Source organism: Paramisgurnus dabryanus, chromosome 14 (assembly GCF_030506205.2).
Source record: "Paramisgurnus dabryanus chromosome 14, PD_genome_1.1, whole genome shotgun sequence".
Classification (NCBI taxonomy): domain Eukaryota; kingdom Metazoa; phylum Chordata; class Actinopteri; order Cypriniformes; family Cobitidae; genus Paramisgurnus; species Paramisgurnus dabryanus.
Genome location: NC_133350.1, coordinates 14,129,068 through 14,154,278, shown reverse-complemented (window position 1 = coordinate 14,154,278; position 25,211 = coordinate 14,129,068). Strand labels below are relative to the sequence as shown.

The 25,211-nt window shown below is 36.3% G+C and overlaps 4 protein-coding genes across 4 annotated transcripts in view; 2 read left to right on the top strand and 2 right to left on the bottom strand.

Annotated features, from left to right (window-relative positions):
• Positions 1-1,395: 1,395 nt before the first annotated feature.
• Positions 1,396-5,057, bottom strand: LOC135740714 (uncharacterized). The gene is made up of 3 exons (XM_065259205.2): positions 4,135-5,057; positions 3,855-4,056; positions 1,396-3,776 (listed from the first exon to the last, which is right to left on the bottom strand). Exons 1-3 carry the CDS (start codon positions 4,237-4,239, stop codon positions 2,719-2,721), a joined length of 1,365 nt encoding a protein of 454 aa, XP_065115277.1. The 5' UTR covers positions 4,240-5,057; the 3' UTR covers positions 1,396-2,718.
• Positions 5,058-7,439: 2,382 nt separating this feature from the next.
• Positions 7,440-11,613, bottom strand: yod1 (YOD1 deubiquitinase). Its single transcript, XM_065259202.1, has 3 exons — positions 11,525-11,613; positions 10,519-10,743; positions 7,440-9,785 (listed from the first exon to the last, which is right to left on the bottom strand). The coding sequence occupies exons 2-3, from the start codon at positions 10,724-10,726 to the stop codon at positions 9,088-9,090; spliced, it is 906 nt and encodes a 301-aa protein (XP_065115274.1). The 5' UTR covers positions 10,727-10,743; positions 11,525-11,613; the 3' UTR covers positions 7,440-9,087.
• Positions 11,614-11,942: 329 nt separating this feature from the next.
• snrpe (small nuclear ribonucleoprotein polypeptide E) lies at positions 11,943-14,543 on the top strand. Its single transcript, XM_065259204.1, has 6 exons — positions 11,943-12,000; positions 12,088-12,142; positions 12,394-12,420; positions 12,591-12,653; positions 14,182-14,260; positions 14,334-14,543. The coding sequence occupies exons 2-6, from the start codon at positions 12,089-12,091 to the stop codon at positions 14,387-14,389; spliced, it is 279 nt and encodes a 92-aa protein (XP_065115276.1). The 5' UTR covers positions 11,943-12,000; position 12,088; the 3' UTR covers positions 14,390-14,543.
• Positions 14,544-25,033: 10,490 nt separating this feature from the next.
• Positions 25,034-25,211, top strand: part of sox13 (SRY-box transcription factor 13) — a 32,999-nt gene continuing 32,821 nt past the window's right edge. The window contains exon 1 of the mRNA XM_065259200.2: positions 25,034-25,211. The gene's annotated coding sequence lies outside the window, so the exon portion shown is untranslated.

The window sequence follows — 25,211 nt, the reverse complement described above, 5'->3', positions numbered from 1 at the left end:
GACTGTAACATCACAGTTGGTGTTATGTTGAGATTGGTCTGTTTTCCAGCGGTCTTTTGCATGCACAAGGTTTACATAAGAAAGAGAAACAATCGTGTTTGAGGCTCATGATATGTCATTACCATGTAACATTACACAACTCTTATTATTCATCTATGCCTATAAATAGAGTTTTACTTTCTATCATCTTTACTAACATAGATATCTGAAATGTTTGTTTATTCTAAAACACTTTCAGTAAAAAATTGTCAAACAATTAGATTGGCACTGGGGTGGTAAGTGCATCTAGTTCATTTTAGTTTCTAAGGCACAAGATTTTGGCCGTAGCTGTATTCCTTCTAGCCACAACCCATATAGTCATTTACTTGATAGATTTGGAGCGGCCTTTTTTTGCAAAAAAAAAGAAAAAAAAATGAGCGCCATTGTGGAAAATCCTGGTGGCGACAGTGAAAGTGACGATGCAACAATATTTGTTCCGATCACTGCCACAAATTCCCCATTAGCACGGAGATGCCTGCGTTCCTCCCTGAAGCGTCAAAATGTTGATGACTAGGTGTTTAAATGTTTAGTGTTTTTAAAGAGGACATTTCACAAGACTTTTTTTGAAATGTCAAAGAAATCTTTGGTGTCCCCAGAGTAAGTATGTGAAGTTTAAGCTCAAAATACCCCACAGATAGTTTATTATAACATGTTAAAATTGACACTTTGCAGGTGTGAGCAAAAATGTGCCATCTTGGGTGTGTCCTTTAAAATGCAAATAAGTTGATCTCGGCACTAAATAGCAGTGCTGTGGTTGGATAGTGCAGATTAAGGGGCGGTATTATTTTAATAAGATCCCCTTCTGACATCACAAGGGGAGACACATTTCAATAATCTATTTTTAAGATGCTTGCAGAGAATGGTTTACCAAAACTAAATTAATGGGTTGATCTTTTTCACATTGTCTAGGTTGATATAAGCACTGGGGACCAAATTATAAACTTACACATAGATGTCCCCTTTAAGGTTGGCTTGTTTGAGTGTAGAAAAGCACATGTGCTATTTATTTTTATTTACTAATGTTAACATTCTATTGTTTATGTTTAACAGCTTACATATTTTAAGTTACTCACCTTAAGGCGTCTAACATAAGGAAGAGACTTTTAAAATGTTGCACATTTTTTTACTTGAGTGCAATAAATGTTTTTGTTAAAAAAATAAGAACCGTGTAAGAGATTCGTGATCTCATTTCCCATGGAAAAATAATGATTCACATTTTAGCAAAAAGCCCTCCTAATACATCTACCAAAATGGTTTATGTTGCCCCAGCGACAGCCATTTATTGACCATTTTCTTTTGACAGTGTGGCATCAGTTTATTAAGGTGTTACGTGGATGTAACTTTGATTATAAAGCCAACATCAGGTCAGAGCGACCTGTACACAGCAGACATTAAGACTGTAATGAAAACCACTCAGAAGAAAAGCACTTTCACTATCAGGACAGGTACAGGATCACTTTACACATATACGACATTAAAAACACATGCACAAACAGCAATTTAATTGATGCATATATTTGTGTTTATATAAATTGTGCTAGTACTATTGATGGAGGCACTGTAGTTTTTACCCATACAGTCATCATACACTTTAAGAAGTGAAAAGTTGGATCAATGTATAAAATTACTTACACCAATTGAATGAACTCACATTTTTTAGTTGTTACGAATTGTAGTAATTTTTTTAAGTTGATCCAACTTTTACTTTTTACAGTGTATGTTTGGCTATTAACCAAAAGCTTTTACTTAACCATCATCATAATTTATTGCAGTGTATGTCAATCAGCAAAGCACTGCATTAGCACAAACATCATAATCATACATTTGATACTCATTTGTAATGCACTGTAATTCGCTTTGGGTATAAAAAGCATCTCCCAAATGCATAAAAACGTAAATGAATTTATTTCCTGTTGTTAAAGTGTGAATTCATTAAGAAAAGTGAATCTTAACCAGTGCTGTGAAAGGGCAACCGTTAACTAGGTCAATACAAACAGAAGAAGCCATTCTCTGTGTAAGTCATGAACTAGATCACATTTTGAGATAAAGACATTTAATGACAGATGAGGTCGGGTAACACGAACACTGGTCTATTACTCGCAACCCAAGATAACTAGTTAATCTATTGAAGTGCTATGTCAGATCTCACCGGCGGCTGGTAAAATGAGGAGTTTGACTGACAGATGATCTATAAAGGCACGGTTGCTTGGGTTCAAAAGTCGAGCCAGGTTGAACAAAAACATGAATTGATTTTCACTTTGAGAAAACAGGTTTGATTCAAAGGCATATAAGAGACGGTTTAAGAGATTAAGACTAAACGGTGAAGGCTAATTGCTAATCTAGTACTTACACAGCCAAAACACATCTTAATTTTAAGCACTGAATTCGGCATCTGGATGACAACTCCATACATAATCGACTAAAAGTAGAGTAGCCTGAAAACAACAGCTAAAACCAGCATAAGCTGGTTTTAACTGGTCTCCCAGCATGGTATTAGCTGGTGTAGCAAGCTGGTCTAGCTGTGTTTTGGAAGACCAAGGACCAGCTGACCCACCAGCTTTGCCAGGCTGGGAGGACCAGCTTAACCAGCTACTGCCATCTTGAATCAGCTACCAGCTCATGCAGGTCTCAGCTGGATTTTTCAGTAGAGATATTACTAAAATCACATACAATCGGCACTTAGTTTTTCAAGAGTCCTAGTTTGCGTAATGCATCTCTTCGATCCTTGCCGATGCTGTGCACCGGTACATTGAAGCCCTTTGCGTGTTGAGATTCGGACACCTGTTGGTCTTTTCTGAGTCTTGACTGACTAGCATCTATTTGTGTGTCTCTATATTTCTTTGTTTCTACCGTAGAAGAACACGACTGCTGGTTCAGAGATACCGAATTTAACTCGTTGATGTCAGAACCTGAAGACCCAATGCGCTTCAGTGTTGCAGCTTTCCCCATATAGGAGGGTCGTGGACGTGGAGGGTCTGCGCAGACGTCGCTCACAGAGAGCTGATGTTGAAGATTCTGCGTCAGTTTTCCAGGTTTTGGAGCGACACACGGCCGATAAGGTTCAGCTGTGGTTTGGCTGTACGCTGGGGATTGCTGGATTGTCCTGACCTGCTTGGCATTAGATGGATCCACTTTAAGGAGACCCAGCTTACAAAGAGCCTCCAACCTCACTTTCTCTGGATTCATTAATTTATCAGCTTTTAATACCCTGGCGTGAGGCACATTTGAGTCAGTGGCTCCTTCTTGGCTCCTTGAAGCTTTGAGTTTAGGTTTGGGGGCCACAGGTGGGGGAACGAGCCTGGTGCCCACACTTTCCATACTCTTTGATTTTTGTAGTAAGGTTTGGATTGCAGGGGTGCTCCCTGAATCGGCTTCAGCTGCATTGCTGTTTCTTAGAAGAAGACCTTGGTAAGAGAGCGGCCCTCCGCAGGACCCGTTCTGTGCTTTTTGGTTATTTAGGTTTTCTTTCTTGCTTTTGGTTTTATGTGGAGGAGATATCACAACTACATTGACATCTGAATGAATCCGCATAGCTTCTTGACAAGGCTGGGTATTTTCAGGAGCCATCTTCATGGCGGATAGCTTCTTAGTTGGGGACGCGGCTAATCCAGGTCGGTTTGGGACTCGCGAGTTACCATTCGCTAGAATAAATGGAGTAGGGACCATATAATTGACGTTTTCATTTTTTCCTGGGCTACCAGACGATGATGGATCCTCAAAGTGGCGTCTAGGCGTATCTACAATCAAGAAAGGATTAATAGGAAAATATTTTGCAATGAAAGCCAGGAGTTATAAATTTTGCATTTGCAGCATACCTCGACCAGGGCGCTTGTTGACTCCCATCGATGCAGTGAGGTGAGCTGCTTTGGTTGCCACATTTCCTCGTGCTGGTATCTGATCTGGCTCATCATTGGACAGGCCGCTCTCATCTTCTGTATCCAGGGATTGAATGGTTTCCTCTAGGAACATGAGACAAGCTTTCTCCTCAGCGGAGAGGAACTCCAAACTATCATCACTCTGAAACAAATAATCACAAACTTCTGGAGATCTGTATTTAAATACAGCATGTCTTCATAATATCAAAGTAGGTCTTACAAAGCAGGAGTTGAAGCTGACCACACTGTCGCAGCTGTCAGCGCTGTCCATCTCTCCAACTGTGTCAAGCGCGCTGCCATCTTGCCATGTGTCAGTTTTCCTCATTGCAAATAAATCCTGCTCAGACAGTGAGGATGAAACAGCATTTCACCTGTGAGTTAGAAATATAACCATGCATATCATGAAAGTATTAGTAAGAATCGTAGACCTTTTGAAGACCATCTGATACCAAATTCACAAAACAGAAATTGTTTACTTTATGTAATGAATGAGATCATGTGACTGAGATTGCAGTTAATCTGAGCTTCTGTAGATAAATGAATGGAAGTGACAGTAAATCTTCAGGTTTGTTTGAGATAAGCTTGGCTTTAATGTGTAATTCATCAAAGTACAGACAGTTATTTACAGCACAACAAAGTTCAACTTTATCATATCATGTCTCTGTTTTATCTTTTGAATTTTTAGCACTTTGGACCTACACATGAAGGTAAAACAACTGGGTTATGAAAGTCAATTCAAGTTTTTACCTGCGATAAGTTGACATAACTTTTAAAAACAAGTTGAAATAGTTTATCATAATTTTTAAAGTAACATAAAAATATGTCAAAAATGCTGAATTTTTTTACAGTGTATCTGAATCATTATTTAAGTTTATTTTCACTGTATAAACCTGTTTTTATGTAAGCTGTTATTTTTGTAGCTGTTAAATTTGAATGTACGTAGATGATAATATTTGTTCTTTTAGTGGTGGGATATATTGCACGATAACATGCAAATTTATCCGCAATGCTTTTCATGGTGAACAGATGGGTGGTGGTGGGGTGTTACAATAAGTATTCACAATAATATTCACAATAAGGTTGGTTGGACTTGTACATAGCATACACACACAGCAACATATATTTCAATATTTAAAAAATGGCCACATAAATATATTTGCTGAAATATATTTTGGAATCTGTTTACAAAAATATATTTTTGACTGATATATATTTTAAAAGTAAATACACTTTAAAGCATGTATAGTAATTTTAACATATAAATTAAAAACTTCTGGTTAAGTAATCTTGTAGACAGTAAGTCTACTAACACTGACTGTTATTAACTTCTTCTGTAGAAACCACAAAGATTTTACAGACATCATAAATCAATTGACCTATTTTTATTATATTACAGGATCATTTAGATGGCTGATTGGTTTGTTATTATATAATTTGGCTGACTTTTGTCTCTCTTTAGCCACTGATTATTTCTGATATACTTGCTTCTTACAAAACAACTTGCATCTGTGATTAAGTTTAAAACTTACTGAGGTCAGTATAAGACAGAAACAGATCTGTGTTATCTGCTCAGTGTCCGATAGCAGTTGAATGAATTCACATTCCTGAGCACCTGAATAAGATAATAACAACTTTAACAAAGGATTTCTTTATGAAACATTGCTTTCTCTTTGACTTTTACCACTATTTTGAAATACATTTACATTTCATTATTATTTTTAATAATAAGTTAGTTACCAATGCTTTTTTACTTTACTCAAAAAAGGGTCAAACCCAGTCGTTGGATTAAATTAATCCAGATAATGTTTATATTTGACCCAAAAATAAATTCAAATAACTCAATATTTTGAGTTATTTGGCTTTGTCTCTTTTTGACTCAACACTGGGTTGAAAATTACACAGCATTTGTATAGTGTAATTTGTAAGTTTGTTTAAGCATATGTTTCTCAATCAATATCTTTTTTAAATACTTTTTCCCAGTGTAGTTACACATGCAAAATATTTCATTTCATATGAACTTTTTTATATGAATGTGACAAACAAAACAAAAGCATATGCTAGAGAAAATCTCTTTTTAAATGTAAAGTTTAGCACATTTACCCCGTAGAAGTCTTAATTTCACTTTTCATTAGAATTCATTGCCCATCACCTCATGAACTTTAAAGTTTTAAGTCTGTTTTAAATTTGTATTCAGAAACCCATAATGACCTTAATATGATAAATGGTTACCTCGTGCAGAAGACAAGTGACAGGTAACCCAGTAATCCCAACTGATCCAGGTGATTTCTCAGACTGCCAGGTGTGAACCAGTTAGGGAGATTTACTGTAAAGCCTCTCAGTACAAGAGGGATATTTTTGACCAATCATTTCCTTGTCTTTTCGCAAACAGCCAATCAGAGAAGAGACTGGTCATGCTTGAGAATAAACAGAATGTGTTACAAAGTTACATTGTAATATAATGACGTATCAGTTCACAACATATTATTATATGTAACTGTTATATATATATATATATATATATATATATATATTTACATGAAACTCTTTTTATTTCTGCAGACACATAATGACAGAAGTGTCAGAGGATCACAGGTAAATCATGTGATTTAATCGTATTGTTGTACAGTTCCTTAAATAACATGAGCACAATCTCTGTCAAGAATTCATGTGATTGTTGTTTGACACCATAAATACACTATACGCTTTAAAAGTTTGGGGTAATTTACTTTATCTTTGGTAATACTTTTATTCATATTAACAGTAACAGTATTATATCAAAAGTTATAGCTTATGCTGTGATTATTAAATCAATTTATATTATATAAATATATTTCAGCATATTTCAGTGAATTCTCCTAGATTTTGTAGATATGTCCTCTTGTCATTTTATCAAGCAGCATCAACTATTTTTTTTCCAGTTTTTTTATTTTAAAAAGTATATTTTTGCAAGATTGTGTACAATGTTTAAGCACACACCTTCAGATTAATGGATTTTTAAGATCATGGAAAAAAATTCAGTCAAGTGACTCTAAACTAAATAAAACTTTTTGTTACCAAGGTGCATTTATGCCAGTTAAATATTTCTAAGGTAAAGTAAATGTACAAATGCATGTGCTTCTTGTTTTTGCCCATGCAAGGTTGTTTATCACTATGCAAAGGGATTGCAATGTAAGGTGCTTACAGTCTCAGATGAGATAGGGGTGGTTTCCCGGACAGAGATTAGCTTAAACCAGAATACGCCTTAGTTTAATTAGGAAATATAACTAGTTTTAACAAACATGCCTTACTAAAAACATTACTTGTGTGCATTTTGAGGCAAAACAAAGATATGCCAGTGCAAGTTGTTTTTAGTTTGGACAGCTCTTACATTTATTTTAATCTAGGATTAGTCTAATCCCTGTCTGGGAAACCTCTCTATGAGTTAAATTTAATCCTTTGAGAGTAAGGAGTTTGTTCGAGGTTAATGTGTTTGAGTAATAGTAATAGTGACGGTGAAATAACACAGCTGGCAACCACACAAAAACGTATATCAATTCAAGTTTATTTATCATTAACCCAGTAAAACCAGCGATTTGGTTGCAATGAGTGCTGGACATGCAGTTTCTCACTCAGTTACCTTAGTGTCACATTTTAGTGTCATTAAAACACTTTTCATGGCCATTTACAAAAATCGCCAGGGAAAACAAGTCCTTTGGCTGCACGATGGCACCAATTCTCAAGAAAAATAAAAACAAATTTAGCTTAAAACCAGTACACAGTTGTAAGGAAAATAATACAGTGAGAACGTAAATCCATAAGTTTAAATGTAAATCTTTCAAATCCATTAAAAGTTTATCCACACACTAACACTATGCTACACTGAATTCAATTCAAAACCTCCAAAACTGCCCCAAAAATGGTTGTTTCACACAGATTTGAAAAAAAGTCCAACGCGAGACATTTCTTCAGATAAAATGTAAAACAAGTCACTTCCTTACCACATTTCATAGCCACTTGAACACATTTGCATAAAATAATCCTTTGCAGAAATTACACCTAAATCTACATAATATTCACTATGAATTTCAGTGAGATACTACTGTCAGCACCATTGTTGTTCACTTCAATATAAAATCCACACTTTTGAAACCTAACTAGCTCACTGAAGATGTGTAAAAACCGCAGAGGATTTACAAATGCACAAAGGTGATACTTACATTTGATCAGTTTGAATATTTCAAGTAACAGGTACAACAAAGCCAGTGAATTTAAGACTTTAAGTAGTGCCATCAACTGTATCGAAGCTGTGCGATATGACTTGGATGATATAAATACAATAATGCCATTCTTAAATTACAGATAATGAAAGGCTTTTCTTGCCACATATAAAACAACTCTTAATATCTATAACTTAAGTCATGTTTAAAGTTAGAATGACATACATGATTCATTGAAATGAGCAGATAATGCACCTTTCACTGTCACAGATTTAACGTTTTACAAGCTTTAAGTACTACAGGAGAAGCCAGGATTTTACCAGCATTGTCAAGCCGTTGTTATTGACTTTTAAGGACATCTTTAGGCCAAAAACTACATAAAATAGGTGAATCTCACAAGAACCATTCACATTTCACCCCCCACAAAAAATATACTAAATATAATTACAATATTTTGCATTATAATATTTTTTAGATTTAGCTAGTTTCTGTAATGCTGTGTTTTACTTAACCGACTTACTGGAATACAATTACTTTTTAAATTAAATAAGCATACACAGGGGTGTGGGAGGTTCCTCAGTTGTCAGAAAATTTTCTAAAATATCCTTGGCTTTAAATAGCTTTATTTTCTTTCATTCTTTTGATTTTTGGTGTGAAATACTACCTGGCCATGTTCTTGTTAGACATCCTCACTCTAATACTTCAGTTGAAATCAATAAAACGAACAGAATACCCATCAGTGGCAATTAAAATTCACCCTTACGTGAGATTTAATCACACAATGTAACACTTCAACTTCAAAAGTAAACCTAAGTTGAAATAATACTGAATTTTCGGGGGAATTCCAACAGACGATGTGAGGTAGAGCATTGTACCAAACTGGAACAGACAGCAGTGAAACAGCAAGTACCAGGTCAGGTGGCATGGCAGTGGAGCGGCAAAACTGGAGGCGATTTCAAAAACAAGCAGAGAGTGTTTCACACCTCTCCAAAATTGGTGTGTCCGGTCTCCTTGGCGTGCTCCCTCGCTTCCTTCTGCCCCACCAGGCCGGTCTGGCAAACCATGCAGCGCAGCGAGAATCGGTTGACGTCCGTAAACTGTCGTTTCCTCCGCGCCTCGTCTGCCAACTCCAGCGCCTCGGCCAGAATTATGTCGTCCGTGGCGGAGAACACAGTCTGAGGGGGGACGTCTGAATCGAGAACCACCTTTTGGAGCGGATCGTAATGAATGCCGTCATAAATGAGCAGCACACGCTTGCTGTAACCCGCATCCTCGCCGAAGCGATCAACACGCACTGTCTGAGTGTCAACCACACAGATCTCACACTGGTAAAACTTTGAAAGGATAGAAACCTCAATGGCACCCCCCCAGGTGTCATCGCGACGAATCCAGGCGCAATAATCCTCGTTCGTCTTGCCCAGTACTGCCTCCGAGTATGCGGTAGGGTCACTGGCTACGATTTGTGCAATGAGGCCTCGCATTTCAGGGGCACACGCTGGATCGTATACGCCCCCTTCCATAACAAAGTGCACACTAGTAAACAAACAGGAGTTGTCGGCGGGGACGACACGGCGTTGGAGCACTGGGGACAAGACGAGACTGGGCATTTTGGTAACAGTGCTTTGTGTTTGAGGTTTTGGTTTGTTCTTCTCCTCTTCTACAATGAGCGTGTCTCCTGTCAAGAAGAAAGCCAACAGTTACCACAAAAACATAAAGGCACTATATGAAAAATTTTTGCAGTAAAGGTGCAGTGTGTAATTTTTAGAAGGATCTCTTGATATAAATGCAAAATAACTATATTATCAGTGGTGTATAAAGACCTTACATAATAAACTGTTATGTGTTTATTACCTTAGAATGAGCAGTTTTTATCTACATACACCGCGGGTCCCCTTACATGGAGGTCGCCATTTTGTGCCGCCATGTTTCTACAGAAGCTCTTAACGGACAAACTTTTTTACTAAGTTGTCTCCAACGATGACATGTTTGTCCTGTTGCGGCTACCGTAGCTTCTCTATGCATATCAAAAGCCAGGGGTGAGCTATGAACTGAGCTGTTGGTTGTAATTTGCAACCTCACCACTAGATGCCGCTAAAATTCACACACTGCACCTTTAAAATATCTAAACGCTACTGGCACAGTGATGTTTTGATTGTACATGATCCCAAAGGTTATTCAACTTTATTTTATTACATCATCCATGAACATGATTTGTGAGTCCCATCGGACTGATTTCCAATCTGCAGTCGAGGTAAAGAAGAATACAATTCCAATGCTCCCTCATACCATCATTTAGTTTTTGTATGGCGACCACACTGGTGTCGAAAACAACATATTGTGCCTTTAACAACAAATTACATCTTTTCAAAGCAGATAACTTGACCATGTAACACACAGGACAACCAAACCTGATTTGATAGGATAGTCTTTAAGGTGGGCTTCACTGTTGCGTAGATCCAGACTGGACGGTGGATAGCCCACCATGATCTTCTGTACATCGCAAGGTATTCCTGTTAACTCCTCGATCTTGTCTTTAAGCTCCTGAACACAGGACTGGTGTGTAAGCCCCTGCATTAGATGGGTACCATTTTTGGCCTTGCAACGTAGACGAAGCATCCTGTACCTGTTCAAATCTAAACACAGGACACAAAGTGAAATTATAAGCAGTTTACATTTACATACAACTAAATCTAAGTGTTTAGATCCAAGCAATGCAGATACTAATGTGAGATTATTCTGGGGTACCTGATCAAACACATAGATTATCAAATTAAAACGGATCTAAGTACATTGTAAGGAGTCTATGTAAGATGTAAATAACACAGTTTTTTCCTAATGTATTTGCCTAAACTTCAAACAGACTCCTCTCAATAGTCAAATATTTCAGCTGTGTAAGCAAAAGCAGTTTTTGTTACACATTCAAAGGTGAAAGACAACAAAAACAGCGGCTTATAAATAAACCAATACAGGCAAACTTAAACCAGCACTAATATGTATCAATAACACAACAGAAGAAGACTTGTGCTGACAACTTATTGACATCTAAGTTACCAAACACTTTTCTAGATCAGATGGGCAAAATCTTGTACAGCTAAGCAAAGGCCAAAGAAATAATATTTCCCTACTTTGTTACTAAATTAAATAGTTTGGTTTTTTTCGCACTGAAGTAAAAATAAAAGATTTTTATAAGACGAATGTCTGTGTTGACAACAACCTAATGTTAGCCAGGCTAGAAGACTAGCAACAGCTAACGTTATAAAACTCAGCTGATGTATACACAAATCACCTTAAATCTCAACCGAACACAAATTTGTTTAACTATAAATAAATACTTTAAAAAATAAAGTTGGTTATTGTCTTATTAGATGAATAATAAAGGTCAGTTTGCAGCTTTGTTAAATCCAACATACTCACCACAGAGCGCCTGTAAAACAACAACAGTCACTGTCGTGGAGAAACATGCGCGCTACGTCACACATGCTGTGGACTACGCAATGAACACTACACAAAGTTGCTCATTTAAAATAGCAGCAGTTTAAAGCTAAACTTTTATTGATAAAAACTATTTTAGGATTACAATAAATATATTTAACGCGCTGATTTACTTATTTAAATGCTTTTAGTACCTTTTTCAAATTTCCACATTTAAGGATATTGGTGTAACGTGTGATATTATAAGAAGTTCGGCACACACGAACAAACAGTTTTTTATTTACAGCGATTAAAAATAAATAATCTGTAAAGTTTTTTGGTGATTGGCAAACAAGCCGGAATGATTTATCCAACTGTCGTGTTACTCCAAATCACAGGAGGCGCTATAACCAATGAGTCATTTTATTGCGTCATTCTACTTCCGCTACCCGGCCGCCATTGAAACACAAGCGACCAACGTGAGATTTTCGTTACCGCGCTAATAATTATTCTCATAATTTTCGCATTAACCGTTTTCATCTAAATATCTGTATATTATTGTGAAGAATGGCGTACAGGGGTCAAGGACAGAAGGTTCAGAAGGTTATGGTGCAGCCCATTGTATCCTTTCACACTACAACAATAGTGGAGCGCATTGTAGTGTACAACAAAATATACTGCGGTCTTTCTAAAGAGTCGATGTCTTTAATGAATGTATTTTCTTGTAAACTTGATTATTTTAGCTAATGTATGTGTGTGTTTGACCTAATATAAAGGAAATCTTTAGATCCTGAAGAGTGTTTATTTGATTATTAGGTGTATTTTGTAGTTGTATTGTTTAAATCTGTTAATTTCCTTAATGCCATTATCAGAACCTTATTTTCAGGTATCTACAGAATGTAAGTTATACAATTATTGTCTTTTTAAATCTACTTCTATAAAAAAATGTAATATTTTGAAATATATATGGTGATAAATGCAAAATTAAATACTTTAAATTAGTTTATAAAGGTTACTGTAATGTTGCTTTGAATATAATATGTTTACATGATTTTGTCGTGTTCTGCAGCGTTCTCGGATCCAGGTGTGGCTTTATGAACAGGTCAACATGAGGATAGAGGGATGTATCATTGTGAGTAATCAACTCTTAGGTGTAAACATTTACATTTATCAGAATCTTTTTTACAAAACAAATTACAAATGACAGGGCATTCATTTGTTTTATGTATCGTCAACACATTTGTGACCCTGCCTGTGAATTTCCAGCTAAAGTCATTTTTTTGTGATTGACTGTTTCCTACATAAAATCATACATCATTTTAAGAATATTCTGTGAAAATATAACCTTTGTATTTTTAAATTAACTGAGTAAGATGCCCAATTCCCTGATTTGTTGCCTGTATCGTTTTTTTTTTTTTTTTTTTTGACGACCTGCAAACATCACATTTAGAAAGCGACCTGTATCTGATATCAGAATTGACACTAAAAACTTGACAAAATAATTCTGCAGCTTAAACCACAGAGGAATTAAACCACACATTGCAATGTGCAATGTACACAGACAAAATGATTACAAGATTATAGAGCTTTATTTCTGTAACAAGACATATAACTGCAACATTACACCACTAAGCGGAGTTGTCTCGGGTTGTATCCATCTGAAGTGACGTCATTTTCCAGTGCAGCATTTTTAATGACCCACGACACGTCTTGAGATGGGAATATCCAATCTGTTTGCTTACATTATGGATGTGAATGCATGTATCTGATTCATATTTGATTTATTTTCACATATGAATGAGGCCTGAAACTGATGGGAGAATATCGAAATCTATGCGTTTTTCCTGCTTACACGTTTGTTGATCAAATCCAATATGTGCCACTTGAGAGGAAAAAAGTCACCTTAAACTGGCATTGCTAATGTTTCCAAAGATTGAAATCAATAAGTGAAATCAAACATTAGATCATGAGACTTTAGCCTGGATTTTACAGGCAGGGTCACTTTTTTCAATGCACTCCAACCCTCCTCCTGTTTTGCGACAGTGGGGCTGTCTCGAGTATAAAATGTGACTGATGATTAATTTGTTGAATAAATAATAGTGATTATGTTATTTAATAAAGCAATGAGCCTCAAGAAGCAGTGGGTTACCAGTACATTTTATAACAGCTTCGCGTCATGCCTACAACCCCCTTAGCTGTTATAAAATGCACTGTAACCCCACTGCTTTGCAGGGCTTATTGCTGGTTACTTCATATGCATAGCAGGATTTCATAAAATAAAACTCAAATAAGTTGTAATTATATTAGTACAAATATTACTCTTCCGCCAAACAAAGTAGTCCCTCGGAATCAAGTGTGGCTGAAACAGAGCGCAGATCCCCACCTACACAGATGCAGCAAAGACACAATGAAAATATGATTTAAGACTGTGGTGTTTATTTTATAAATCAACATTCATCCTATTTATACATTAACATTTATATCGTGCAACTGTTGAAGTGATGATCAAATATGCTTGGAAGCATGCTTAATTCCTTCCTCGTCAGCGTTTTTTTTTTTTTTGCCACCCAGTTTTAGTTTAATGCCTTACAGAAAAAATATCTTATTTAAATAAACATAAAAAATATCAAATGAATAAAATGTCTGTTTTATAATTCAAGGGATTTGATGAGTACATGAATTTGGTTTTGGATGATGCAGAGGAGGTTCACATGAAGACTAAGAACAGAAAGCCGCTGGGTAAGTGTGAGAGAAAAGGTTTTTGCTTGAAATATATGAGAGAATACAAACTTATATAGTCTCTCTTCAACAGGACGAATTATGTTGAAAGGAGACAACATCACATTGTTGCAGAGTGTGTCCAATTGATCATCTGTTCATCTACTTTTTGTTTTGTAAGAGATTGGTGATTTTTACTTTGTTTTTGTTTGTCAATATTTAGACATTTATATTGACTGATGAATATAAATAATGTGGCTGTTCTTTTTTGAATCTACAAAAATTAAACCCTCTTTTTCCACAAGTTCAGACTACTGTTTTTAGTTAGTCGATAGGTGAAAGCCATTTAAAAATACACTCCTGTTTACAGTTAGCTAATTTTAATCACAATTCAAAATAGATAGGTCTTAATCCAATCAATCCTGACTGCTCATAACTAACTCTTGACTCTGTGTTAACTATATAACCACAAGAGGGCAGAAGACTCATTGTTCTTTATGTTGGTAGTGGTGTCATGTCTCTGTAGATTTAAACACCTTTTCATTATTTTTTCATTCTCGTTCTTATTGTAATTGAATTAAGTAAAAATCGCCACTTCAAGATTTTGCGTTATGCATTATTTGCTCTCTCTGAGTAAACATACATGGGTGATTCTCACGAAATCCAGACTTGGGTGTCCAGCATCAGATTTTTTTTAAAAAGCCAATTTTTTGCACATGTATGATTAAGGTCTGAATTTACTATAACCATTATTCATAGAGGATTTAAAAAATATTTCCTATAGAATTATTTACATTTTTTAGATTATCATTATCAAAAATGATCATTACTGCAACATGATATACATTAAATATATGCATTTACAAACAAAAAAAGTTGTCTGGGTACTAAGACAACAAAATGTCAACTTTAATCTAGAGAAAAACTGCTTACCTGGTAGCCATCTTGAGTGTCACAGTCAGTTATGTCCCTTCCAACAAATTATTTTTTGAAAATGTTGGTTCCTTGAGGGCTTAAACAATGATTGAAAATTGTCGCGGAGGATGAGACAATTGGTCTTGGCACATTTATATTTATTATTGTCTCTGCATTTACCAGTGATCATCAAATACCACATGTTTCTTTACTGTAAATGTTTATAGTATAACATGCACTGAAGCTTTTAATTTTTAGATTTTTTAATTATAAATATTTCCATGTCAAAGAACCAAAATGGACACGTTGCGGTAATGAAACATTTCCCCTTAAATGTGGATAACAACAAAATTGGTTTGTATGATGTCATTTGAAATCATGTGCAAAATAGTACATAAAGAGATGTTTGTAACTGTATGCTTCTTATTTTGATAACATTGACTTTTTTATCAAAATGTTTCATGACACCTCATAAGTCTAATTTCACGAGAATCGCCCATATTAACTCTTTTATTATCATTAAAAAGGGCTTTATGCCCAATTAAGATGGCAATTAATGCTTGATGATTTAATAAAGAATAACATCATTTAATATTAAAAGCTGTACCAGCTAAAAATACATTTTAAAGCTGCAATCTGTAACTTTTGCCTCTCTTTTGCCATCTTTGTTTAAAACACAAAACTTCACCTGAAAGTTACTTGACCTGTATAAAAAATTTAGATTTCCGCCATATCCAATTATTAGTTATTATTATAAGATGTACCATTGTGAATGTGTAAGGTAAGAATATCGTTTTAACCCTTGATTGTTTAGGGTACTTGCTTTAAGGGATGATGAAAATGAAAATTCTGTCATTTCCTCAATCATGTTGTACAAACTTGTGTAAATAATTTTTTTTTCTAATGAACACGAAAGAAGATATTTTAAGGAATGTTCCTAATCAAACTGTTCATGAGCCCCATTCACTTCCATAGTATTTTTTTTTCTACTATGGAAGTAAATGGGGCTCATGATCGGTCTAAGAACTGATTTTTTTTAAAACTAAAGTCATGAATAGCAGCCTAAATATAATAAACTATTAATCAGACAAAATATTGAAATTGTGTTTAAAGGTTAACATTTTTGTCAGGAGGTAAAAAATCACCTGCATTGCACATTTTGCTCTATGCAATCATGCAAGATACATTTAATGCAAAAATAAATCCCTTATACTAATTTACAGCTCCAGTTGTATAGGTGCAATGTAATACTATCATAATTTTCAATCACGATTGTTTAAAGGTTGATCTGCACCACACCTGCATCTAAAAACCACCTTGCAGACCCTCCTTCAATGCATTTGCCTTAGACATGCAACACATTTAGGTGCAAAGATTTTAATAACGGCTGTTTTCCTCAAGGGGAAGTTTGATAAAAATCTGGAAATACGAAAACAGCATCAAGTCAGCAGTGCTCAGATGGGTTTGCCAAAAAGCAGGAGCTGTGACTTTGAAGTCGCTGGTGGTTGGTGAGTATTCAGATGGAGGAAGCGGTATCTCCATCACTGCTGCGTATTTACACGCTGCGCCGGAGAGCCAGATGCACCCCTGAAACTTGTCAGGAGGAAGTCAGTTGCTGACTCCATACACTTCACAGCTCACTACATAACTGAGACCACACGCTTTGAGTCGTTCACTGTGGGTTCAAACCGCAGTAATGTTGCATAAAGTCGATCTCATTGCGCAAGTATCAGCGCATCTCTTGTTTGGTGTGCATCTTTAGTCTGTGCATGGGGGTATCTGGGATTGGCATTCTTTCTTTTCATACCCAGGATGCCAGTGAAAGTGTAAAAACTTGTCAACCCGGACGGCCTACTATATTTGTCCAAATGTACACACAAATCGTTCAACACAGCATCATAAATGAACGAACCAGAAGTTATTAGAGCTACAATGTTTAATTCATTTTTTTATTGCACTTCCCAAAGCATTTCTTCAAAATCACAAACATAGCCTTTAATTTTAGTTAAAATAATAACGGTGCTTAATGGGTTCTTCATAGCAATGCCAGAGAAAACATGTCCTCAGAACCATTTCATCTATAACTTTAAAGTTAAAAAAGTGTTTGAAGTAAAACTGCATATGTTTCGAGGCCTAAGTTTTCTCATATTCATTCTTTGAAGATGATGTGGTCATCGTCATCCTCTGATCACGCACTTCCACATTTAATCACCCAGTTTCCTACATTACGCAAATCCCATCCGTTAGTAAATAAGCACTTCCAGGGATCTCACCCTATTTTGCCATGACCAACCCAAAGACTTTGCAGGCAAGTTAGCCCTCGCTGGGTTTATCCACCGGAAACACTGCCCAGGTCAGATTGGTATCCGGATGGTCCCGAGGGGCCTTCCTGTTCCTGCGGGTGCGATTGTTGTGAACTTGTCCTTTGTTCTCTCTCACCCGACCCGACCTGTCTCCTCATACGGCTCCGAGCAGCCAGGTTCTCTATCCATGCACTATCAACCAGATCTGTATTTATATTCTTTGAAAACTTTATTCACGAGTTCAGTTTTTGTACATGATAGTGTGGTGTCTGCGTACCCAAACGTGAGATTCTTTAACTTAAAAAGGGATTTAATGACCTTTGGGAAATTCGTGATGGCCTGTTTGTTTTCATTGTTAGAAGTGAGGAAAATAAAACCTTTATATGGAGCATCTTTATCTATCTTGAGTGAATTGTTAACCTTTCAAAATATGCTTATAAGTAAATCCTTGGTAAATAAATTATTATATAGTTATGCAAACTTATGACAATGTTTAAATTGTTAAAAAAAATACAGCATGAAATTAAAGAAGTAGTTCACCCAAAAATGGTCCCCATTTACTTTGCCATAGTAATATTTATTCCTACTATTAAAGGTCAGTGGACCCCAGTTTTGGGGCTGACTACTCCTTTAAAACAACTCGGGTTTGAAAGTCAATTCAATCTTTTAAGTTTTGACCTGTAATAAGTTGACATAACTTATATATAATATAACTTATAAAAATTTAAAATTGTTTAACTTAATTTGTTAAGTTAAAGTAACAAAATATATGTTGATTTAACAAAAATGCTGCATTTTTACAGTGTATGTTTTCAATAAATAATTGCATACACTGTCAGAGAAAAAAATTTCAAATTGGTCCTTAGATAGCACTGGGGCGATACCCTTTCACATATTTTTACCTCAGAGGTATATATTATTACCAAAGGTATGCATAAATGTACCTAAATTGTACATATTAGGACCTTTAAAGGGAACTTTAACCGTTGGGACAGATTGGGACCATTTTTGACCTGACAGTATATGGGTAAAAACTTTTTTGCTTTTTTTAAAAGGTCCAGACCAAAATTCATAGTCTAAAAGTGCATCTTTATTAAGTTGGGAATTGTTTACTAGTTTTCACTTCAAAAAGTAAGTGATTATTAATATATTTTCCTTAAAAAAATATAACAGGGAAGCACTTTGTTTACTACACAAGGTCATACAACAGGAAAACCGTACATCAGGAAATGATGTCACAGAGAGAGAGGACACCTCATGAATATTCAATTTTATTTATATAGCACTTTTCACAATTGTTTTAATTATTTCAATGCAGTTTTAAATTCATAAAAACAAGAGAAAAATCAAAAGACAACCAGAAGAACAGCGGCTCAGAATGAACCGTACTAGTGAGCTATTTTAGGTTCAAAGAAAACGCTAGAAAAAAGTTCAAACAAAAAAGTCATGGTGAAGATGAACATCAGGTAAACCTTTTATTATAGAGAAAGATTAGCTCACAAACGAACTTGTCAAATGATATCGCACCAAAACTGGAGAAAACACACTTAAAACAGATTTAAACTAATTGTAAACAAAAAACAATTCTGACCTTAAAACATGCAAACTTTTAAAGCTAATGACGATGTGCACACATACATGGTGAAGATGAAAGGAAGGTATTCATTTGACTTTAAAATGATATTGGCACACACATTTCAAACTAGATTTCTGAAAAAAATTCTTCATTAGTTTGGACATCCTTATCTTTCAATGAATTCAAATGTTTATGCAAATCTATATTGACGAATGCCGCCCACACTATTGATGTAAAGCAGAAAACACAAACTATGCTAGCACAGTTTACACAAAGGTGTCGACCAAAGCAAAGCGTTCCCTGAGCGAGCACACGGGCAGTGACCTGTGAACATGTTTCTTATCTTGTTTTAACAGTGCGGCCGTAATACATAATACCACCATTTTTCTCCTATTAACACGTACAATAATATACAAGCACTTTTGTTTCTCACGTTCACTCATTGTAGCTTTTTCAACATGAATTATTTTTACTGACAGCAACAGTGGATAAAGGTCCACGGGCGTTCATCATACTGTAGGTGAAAAAATGTTGGCTTTGTATGGAGGAATAATGAAGGAGTTTATGTGTTTCAGCATCATCAGATGATCAGTGATGATAGAGGCTATCAGGGGACCGCTGGTGAATGGGTGTAGGGTGAAAAACACTTTTCTGTGTATTCCTTTCAACACCTATGAATGCAATGCAGATAACATTAAAGCAATCACCTGTTTGTGGCGCTAAATAACCCAGACTACAAAGTGACGCTGGAAAAATTGTGTGATATTGAATACAATATGGTTCAAGAAAGCATTGCTTTTTATACAGAAATCAAATGTTTTTATTCTGAAGCCGTACGATACTTCCATCGTTTGATATACGGTAGTTTTATGTGGTTGCCAAGCAACGTAGCAACTTGGTGCATGCATATATAATTTTCAATGATGTGCAGTGTAGAGCATCCAGGTGTGCATCACTATTTAAAGTTCAAAGAAAATGCAAAAGTCATCTATTTTAACATCCGAAATGTGCGTTATGCTTACTGTTTACACAAAGTTGCCTTCCTGTTCTAATCCAAAAACTCATAGCTTTTTTGTCCATGAGGTAGCTGTTTACACACACACACAAACATACACACACACACACACTGTGTTGGCAATTCAATATGAAGTGCCTAAATGCACAGAACAAAGGGCCTGTAGGGGAGCAAAAGGAGACGTGGAACAAAAAACAAACGAGTAATGAAATTATAACAATACAGAGGGAGAGCGAGGGGTGCGGGTGCCACAATGGCAGGGAACAATCGTGCCGCGTCAATGGAAAAAAGTGTGTGCGGGGGGGCGGAGGGGCTTTGGACAATAGGCCGGTGACAGCGGCACAATGGTTGCACTGTTTTCAATTAGACATTATCTCATAGACAGAGTGGCAGGTTTCATTGTGCTAGGGGGCTATTTTCAGGGCCGCCTTTGTGTGCGGCACTGCCAATATTCCCCTCAGCCCCTGCCGTGAGCCGGCCCTTTATTCACCGTACTGTTTGTTTTTTTTGCGCAGGCACTAAAGTAGAAATGTGGGTGGTTTTGGACCAGACAGCCATCTGAATGGAGAATGGGGGAGGGAGTCGGGGTATAACTTGTGCCTTGTCACCTGGGTTTACCACGGTGAATTGGAAATAGCCGGAGCTGGAGACTCTTGCCAGACCTGAATTCGACATGCACTGCATGATTTAACCATGCATCGCTCTTTATATCACTGTAAAACATTTCAAGGTGGTTAAAATGAATTTTCACATGCGTGCTGCTTTAAATTTAAACTTGAAGATATGCTTTAACTTTTTAGTTAAATTGAGTTTAACTTGCAATGATTCTTTGACATATAATAGTAAACGTAACTTAATGAGACTGTAATATTTTACAGTAAGATCTCCTAGACAATGCTCTTTCTACAGGTTAAAATGATTTTATCTGTCAAATTTGCCACATATTCAGCAGCGGCTTTATTAATGTGACTCACAGTTTCAGGGGGTATATTATCAGTATGTTTGTTCCCATGACCTTTGCACTGTTTATGAAATGCTTTACCTAAACATGTTCGCCCATTTCTACTTGTTGCATGACAGATAGTAAGTCACTGTAAGAAAATTCCGTAGAAATTTCAATGTTATTGCAGCTGGGTTGCCGGTAATTTACCATAGATTTTCATTTATGTTATTTACTAGCAAGAGTTTGTTCAAAGTTAAATAAATTTTAAATATTAACAAGTCTTTATCTTTACAGAATAAAACTACACAACAACAGCCTCATGCAAAGCATTCTGGGAACCAGAAATCATCATCAACCTTTTTCTGTTTTTGCTTCAGATTTTGTTTTCCAGAATGTTTTGCTTGATGCTGTTTTTTTAGTTTTACTCTGTAAAGACAAAGACTTGTAAATGTTTAATGTTTATTTAACTTTGAACAAACTCTTGCCAGTAAATAACATAAATGTAACCTAATCTACGGTAAATTACCGGCAACCCAGCTGCAATTTCTAAGGAATTTTTTTACAGTGTAAACTGCTGCTGTATTGAAAATAAAACAATTTCTATTTGATATAAAATTTAAAGCATATGGGTTTGGAATGAAATGTGATTAATAATAAATAGCAAATTTTATTGCAGCTTGTTTGCATTATACTCAGGGTATTGTGTTTTGCAATATCCTTTCTGTCATGCTTATTACTTTTAATAATGAAATTGCTTTTCATTTTACAAGGTGAGATCCACACAAGCAAACATAAAAAAATAGAAGTGACCATTTTGGAATCCTTTTGCCCAAAAGCCCCATCAAAAACACTTTGGTGGCTCTCAACCCATTTTGCACAGTTGTGTGATATTCGGTAAAATCCAAGATTGGCAAAAAGCTCTGAATTGACCCGAAAACAAACAAAGCTTGACCTGCCACTCCCTTTGGTTCTGAAACCACCTGCTGCTTTTGCTATTAACTTTACCTCAATTAGGTTGTCCAGACCCAATTCTTGTAATTCGCAGAGCGTTTGAGGTCGAAAACGACTGTTTTGCATCAAACTTTTTCCGCGAATAATCACAAAAGCGGGTTTGTCGTTCAATGTAGACGGAAAAGAAATCGGAGCGGGTTGCGGCCTTCCGACGTTTCTCAGAAATTGACCTTATCACATTCGCTTTTTGGGCAAATATCTGTCGTGTTTGCTTTTCTATATCACCCATTACCTCTCATGCGGTTTGGGTGACTATCTGGTATTATTTCCTCATCGACTTGTGCATTTTTTTCGAGGACACATTGGTTTTTGTGAACTGCATGCATAGACAAAAATGTCATTTTGGTTGGAGTCTAAGCGTAGATTGCTGTTGCACAGGAAAATAATAATTTCATGGTGGTTTGCGCCGTTCTCCCACAATTCCACCGTGCGCCACATTGAACAGATGTTATTGGCTCGGTGGCCTAGTTGATCAATAGCGTGTCAGTAAATCACTTATCGAGACCCGAATTCATTTCTTTTGACATGTTTTATCAAAGCTGCTTACTTTGGTTTTACTTAATGAATCAGATAACACTTATCAATTGGGACATAATGTGTGTGCATTGCATGAGTAAGATCTGCAAAGATGCCAAAAATCCACCTTTCCTTTACCGCTGTCATCAGTTTAATCTGATCAGAAAAAAAATCAAAAAAAGTTTAGATCTTTAAATATCTAGAGTTGGACAGATCTATTCAATTCAATACCGTGCAAAAGAAAAACAACAAAATGAATCACATTCATTAATAATGCTTTGAATGAGATGCATTTGCATGTGTTGATAAAGATCTTTAATAGGGGAGGCAGGGGGTTAACAGCATAGCAGCGCACAAGCAAACAGGAAGACACAGCACAAGTATATCCGTTCCCGAGGTTTTTTATAATGTGTGCCATTTGTGCAACCACAATGTGAGATTATTCTTATTAGTCACAATGATCTGTTAATTGGTATAGTATGCAAGGAGAATACAGAGTGATTCTCATGGGCTCGACAAGCAGGCAGTGTTATAATGAAGACAAGGGGTCTAAAGAACATTTGGTTGTACTCCAAAAGACTGAATTAATGTCTTCATTCTATGGAGACATTTGCATTTTTCCACGGGGTTTAGCAATCTTTTCATGCACAGTTCGGATATTTTTAGGAGAGCACATCCAACAGGAAATGTTTTAGCAACTTTACAAAGTTAATGTTTTATAAGAGCAATTAAATTAGGTTAAAAAAAGTGGCACCATAAAAAAACTACTCAGCAAGCATTTCGCCATCTATAGGTGAAATTAGACCCAATATAGTCCGGCGATGAGTAACCCACTTTTAACTTAAATTTGTTGTTTTTGCCAAACTAACTTGTGAAATGTCTGATATTTAAGCAAAATAATTACAAGCTGTTTGGTTTTTAACATCCATTGAATTTTTTAAGTCAACATGTGAGCTGTGCTAGACAGCTATTAGACGTCTTTTAAATGCAAAATTGCTTGCTGGGGATTTTTTCTGAAAATATGTCTTTTCAGCATGTAAATGCATTAATCGAGCCGAATGCACCTGCACCGAAACACAAAAGTGATGCCAGAAATGTAAATCATTGAGTCATGTGTACTTGGACAGAAAGGTTAAGCTCATGTCTCCATTAGAGCGTCCAAAAACATAATAATACACAATTACGCACTCCAGGACACCAGGAGCAGAAGCATACAGTGTCCATCAGGTCAATGAGGTTTGCTTTTCACTAAACCTTTAGCTTTAAGCTTTAGCTGTCCTTTGGAGAACTGAAGAAAAAAATAAAAAATTAAAAAATCACCACCTTTACTTTAAACCAAAGGTAGAAGACCTGAAAGGCCCGGTGCAGAACAAAGGTGTGAGCGTTCGTCTATAGCCTCCAGAGTTACTTAGTGACAAGAGAGTGACATGAAAATAAAGAAAGAAAGTGGCCGGGGGAGCAAAGAGAGGTGGAAGAAAAGAATAGATGGAGAAGGAAAAAACGAAGTGAAAAAACACAGAAGTGGTGGTGGTGTTGTTTGGGGGGGGGGGGGCTTAGGTTCTGTAATCCTGGAATAGTGGTAGTCAAGCATCTCCATGGAAACAGGCACAAAGGCCTGTGGTTTCCTATTGATGGCTAATTGTATTCTTCACAGCTCTTTTGTTAATTGTTGTCTGCCCAGCTCTTACTTCCTGCTGGGCCGCTACACAAAGGCAGGAACAGAGGGGATTAGAAATGGCACATCGGCTTTGCGCTTTCACCCCTGTGTGTCTGCGGCTATAGCTGTATGTGTGCACTGGAGAAAAAGGACCGAAAGAGATGTAAAAACTTAGGTCTGGAGGCTTTGAAGTCTTGCTTTACCTTGAGGATTGAGTTTGGGCCTCCGTGCCGGCGTTCCAAGCCGACTGTGATGGAGGGAAAACTTTAATACAATGACACTGCTGCTGGAGAGCTCTTAATTGAGGGTTTGCTCAAAATGTTTAAGTATTGCGTGTCAAGCTTTTTGCCAGCGGGGATGTCACACTGTATCTATCTGTCATAACATATCCATTTCTTTTTATTCAAATCAAAATACCAAAGTTGGTACTGTTTTCATTTCATTTCGGATATAATTGAATTAATAACTATTGTTTTTCTTTGATATATAATTGTATCTTAATAAGTACTTAATAAAGTTTTATCTTTATAAACAACAAAAATGTACCCCGTCATGTGTATTTTAGAGAATGTTTTGTCTGTCAAGCTTTCAAAGCACAAAAAGTATCAAAATCACCTTTAAAAAAGTAACTTCAAGAACTGTGCATTATTATATTTACATGTACTGTTCCTTTAAGAAAACTAAAAAGTGATTATTTCTAAACACTACGCATGTGGATATGATTTTAATGGTGCATTAAATCTAACCAAGCTGAACTTGAAACAGCAGGTATGGACTCCAACATTTTCCCCAATGCCAAGTAAAAACCCAAAGAAAAGAGGAGAGCTTTCCCTTTAAGAGGGAGGTGAATGAAGGGCTGCTGTGAGAATGTTGGGAGCAGACAGCAGAAAGTCATTCAGGAGTGAAGAGACGCTGGATGCGCATCAAGCCTCGGGTTTTGCTGTGTGTTATTAATAGACAGAGGCGTGTTATTCATTGACACAAGTGGAAAGCGCGTTTTGCATGCGGGGTGATCGCTCGTGAAGGACCGAAGGAG

Excerpts from the sequence above, each read along its gene's own strand:
- LOC135740714 (XM_065259205.2), bottom strand. The coding sequence starts at position 4,239 with ATGAGGAAAACTGACACATGGCAAGATGGCAGCGCGCTTGACACAGTT. Across the intron at positions 4,057-4,134 it reads TCAGCTTCAACTCCTGCTTT|AGTGATGATAGTTTGGAGTT; the intron begins GTAAGACCTACT and ends TATTTGTTTCAG. Across the intron at positions 3,777-3,854 it reads CAACAAGCGCCCTGGTCGAG|ATACGCCTAGACGCCACTTT; the intron begins GTATGCTGCAAA and ends TCTTGATTGTAG.
- yod1 (XM_065259202.1), bottom strand. The coding sequence starts at position 10,726 with ATGCTTCGTCTACGTTGCAAGGCCAAAAATGGTACCCATCTAATGCAG. Across the intron at positions 9,786-10,518 it reads AGACTATCCTATCAAATCAG|GAGACACGCTCATTGTAGAA; the intron begins GTTTGGTTGTCC and ends TCTTCTTGACAG.
- snrpe (XM_065259204.1), top strand. The coding sequence starts at position 12,089 with ATGGCGTACAGGGGTCAAGGACAGAAGGTTCAGAAGGTTATGGTGCAG. Across the intron at positions 12,143-12,393 it reads AGGTTATGGTGCAGCCCATT|AACCTTATTTTCAGGTATCT; the intron begins GTATCCTTTCAC and ends TGCCATTATCAG. Across the intron at positions 12,654-14,181 it reads GGATAGAGGGATGTATCATT|GGATTTGATGAGTACATGAA; the intron begins GTGAGTAATCAA and ends TTATAATTCAAG.